The sequence below is a fragment of the Pituophis catenifer genome, unplaced genomic scaffold, assembly GCF_029215685.1.
Source record: "Pituophis catenifer annectens isolate HBS135680 unplaced genomic scaffold, rPitCat1.0.hap2 SCAF_4, whole genome shotgun sequence".
Lineage (NCBI taxonomy): Eukaryota > Metazoa > Chordata > Lepidosauria > Squamata > Colubridae > Pituophis > Pituophis catenifer.
This window is the reverse complement of record NW_027256884.1, coordinates 131,783,816-131,786,968: the sequence shown is the minus strand read 5'-3', so window position 1 is coordinate 131,786,968 and position 3,153 is coordinate 131,783,816. Positions and strand designations below refer to the sequence as shown.

The window sequence follows — 3,153 nt, the reverse complement described above, 5'->3', positions numbered from 1 at the left end:
ACGATTGTTAAGTGAATCTGGCTTCCCCATTGACTTTGTTTGATAGGGGGTGGCAAAAGGGGATCATGTGACTCAAGGACACTGCAACCGTCATAAATATGAGTCAGTTGCCAAGCATCTGAATTTTGGTCATGTGACCGTGGGGATCCTGCAACAGTTGTAAGTGTGAAAAAATGCTCCTAAGTCCCTTTTTTCAGTGCCGTTGTAACTTTGAATGGTCGCTAATGAACTGTCGTAAGCTGAGAACTCTAATTCCAGCCAGCTCAGTCTGTACCAAAAGTCCATGAGCATTTTTGGACAAATGTGTTTATTCCGTTCAGAAGCTTCCATGGCTCAGTGCACGCCTCGCTTCTTCCACGGCTTCCCTCCAAGCGGAGACGGACAGCTGCGCCTAGAAGTAGGTGATGGGGTCATCTTTGGTCTTGTCCAGCTGGAAGCTGGAGAGTTCAACCAGTCCGCCTTGAACTGGCAGCGCCTGGAAGATCCTCAGATGGATGTAATCCTTCTCTTTGTCACCACATCGCATCTGTGGGGGGGGGAGCAGCAGGACATGGACATCAGGCGCATGGCCCCTTCGGTCTGGGTGGGCTTCATCAGGACAAGGGCCAAGGACCCAACAGCCACATCCCCAAAGGCAGGGTGACGGGGTGACTACACCTACTTCTTGGGAGGGTTCCAGAAACGAATTCTGGGTCAGACTAAGCAGCCACAGATCAGGCCATCTTCTCCAGCCTGATGCCTCCAAAGAGTGAAGACCCCTCAAATCCTTTCCAGTGCTGGCTGAAGACCCCACTGGCTCCCGAGGTTCAGACAGGTCTTTCCTAGCCCAGCTGGTAGAGCTGGGTCAGGGACCTAGTAGCCGATTTGGCTAAAACCCAAAGCAGAAGACCTTCCTCTTCTAATATTAAAGAGCCCTTCCAAGCCAGAAGGTTTTGCGAAGAGTGGCGGGGGGGGGGGGGGGAGAGAATGGCTTGGAGGAAGGTCATCGGCTCCAGCAGGTCCAGGAGGCCCTCAAGGGAAGATCTGAGTGGCTGAGTTGGCACTGAACCCCCCAGTGACTCAGTGGGGTGGGTTGGCAGAAGAGGTTAAAGAAAACAAGCAGGCATTGAAGCTAAGGAAGGTGGGCAGATGCAGGCGCCACAGCAGCAACTGGGGGGGGTCTTTGGAGGGCAGCCTCTGTGAAGCGGAGAGAAGAACCTCAGATGGCCGGTAAGAGGCTGATTCCCCCCTCCCCCACTTGGGATTGGGTGCATCCTGTGGTTCAGCCACTGACCTTGATAAAGTAATTCATGCCAGCGACCACCTGGGCACAGTACAAAATGGCCTTGTAGGTGGCAAACCTCTTGTTCGCCGCCGCCTCCAGCTTGTTCTTCACCTGGTGACAGAAGGGACCTGGTCAAGGCAATGAGGCCGCAAGAGGGAGAGATGCCAGGACACAGCTCCTTGCTGGCCTGGCCAGACGATGGGGACTTCTGGGGCATCTCTTGGCAAAGCAGGGAAGGGAACTTGACAAAGTCCTTGGGATGGGTTATTGGCTGGATGACCTACCTGCTGAGCAATGCCTTGGATTTCAGGGGTGGCTGGTTCTGGAGGAGAAAGTCCCCCAACGTTCATGGTGCTCAAGTTCTTGGGGAAGCAGCTGGCAGCCTGGGTGGGTATCCGACTGAGGAGCCTCTGGGGGCAGCCCAGATCTTGGTCTTTTATGGCTAGTCCAGGGAGCTGCCTGCTGCGATCATGTGTCCTCCTGCTGCCGTCACGTGAGGCCATCCATGCATCTGGCCAGAGCAGTTCCATGGCCCTGCCCTCCTGGCTGACAGAAGGAGGAGAACCAGCCCAAGCCTGTCGGGGCCCTTTCGCAACAGGGACGGGTGGGGCTGGGCGCCAGAGAGTGAGTCAGTGCCCGCTAGAGCAGAGGTTGACAGGAAAGCAGCTGATCTCTGGTGGGGTTGGGCTCCTGGAACCTCACCTGGCGCCTCTTCCATCTGCCATGGCCAAACCCTCCCTCCCTCCCTCCCTCCTGGTTCATCCTCAACTGGAGCAAATGCTAGGCTTCTCCCGCATCTCTTTCGGCTCCAGGCCACACACATATCCTGTGGCAGCTGATAGCGGCCTTTGGTGGCATCTTACACCTCTCTGAGCTTAGATGTTTTCTTGCAGACATTTCATGACCCAACTAGGGAACACCATCAATGCTAGAAGGGAGGAGGCTTGCAGAATGAAGGAGAAGGAAGAGGACTGTGGGGTCCTTGGTTGTTTCTGAGTTTGATTGTTTCCTTGCAGATGTTTTATAACCCAACTAGGTAACTTCATCAGTGCTAGAAGAGAGGGATTTGCTCTCATTTTATAAACAAGTGTGGGTGGGAATGGTCTTGGAGGTTCCTTGAGTAAACTGTTGTTTACTGTTAGCTTGTTTGTCTGAGTTAGTAGTTCCTTGATTGGTGTGTTGTTTGCTTATTGATTGTTGGTCTAGTACTAATCTTGGTATTAAAAAGACGGTGGTCTTTTTGCTTCCTTTTTTTTGGCTTTTTTGATTGTCTCTTTTGAATGACATGTAGATGTTGTATATCTCTATGTGCCTGTTGATGGCTGATGTGTCTAAATGCCAAGCTTCGAGGAATTCTCTAGTGTTTCTGGACTTGGCTTGGTCTAGGATGCTCAGTTTCCCAGTGGAAGCTATGTTCAGTCTGTCCATATGACCAAAACTCCTCCTTACCAGCAATCAACACTATTGGCCTTAAGCACGGGATTAATGTCCAAACCGCTGGCAGGTCATTGCCTGGAGGAGGAAAGAGGTTGGGTCTGTGCTGGGCCATTGAGTTTTTCCATGGAAGACTGAGGACACAGCAGAGGGACGAGGCTGTGATCAGCCACGCAAGAAGGGGAAGTGGTGGAAAGCACCTCGGTGGTAGCACGTACGTAGCTTGCTCTAAACGGTTCCAGATCTTCCTGGATGTTCCAGTGGCAGAAACTGAGATAAGGAGGGAGAGAAGAAGCTGAATAAAGCCCAAGCTGAAAATGAGGGAAAGAGAGTTGAGAGGGACAAAATTAAGGAACTTCTTTCTTTTGTGTTTCTGTTTTTGGGTTTTGTAATATTTTGTAAATATTACTTTCACTTGTATATGTCATTAGATCACTTTGCTTTATTGGCAAAAG

At 51.5% G+C, this 3,153-nt stretch overlaps 1 protein-coding gene across 1 annotated transcript; it reads right to left on the bottom strand.

Annotated features, from left to right (window-relative positions):
- Positions 1-304: 304 nt before the first annotated feature.
- Positions 305-1,767, bottom strand: LOC139317189 (leukocyte cysteine proteinase inhibitor 1-like). Its single transcript, XM_070944161.1, has 3 exons — positions 1,549-1,767; positions 1,274-1,375; positions 305-526 (listed from the first exon to the last, which is right to left on the bottom strand). The coding sequence occupies exons 1-3, from the start codon at positions 1,765-1,767 to the stop codon at positions 392-394; spliced, it is 456 nt and encodes a 151-aa protein (XP_070800262.1). The 3' UTR covers positions 305-391.
- Between the last annotated feature and the right edge of the window lie 1,386 nt (positions 1,768-3,153).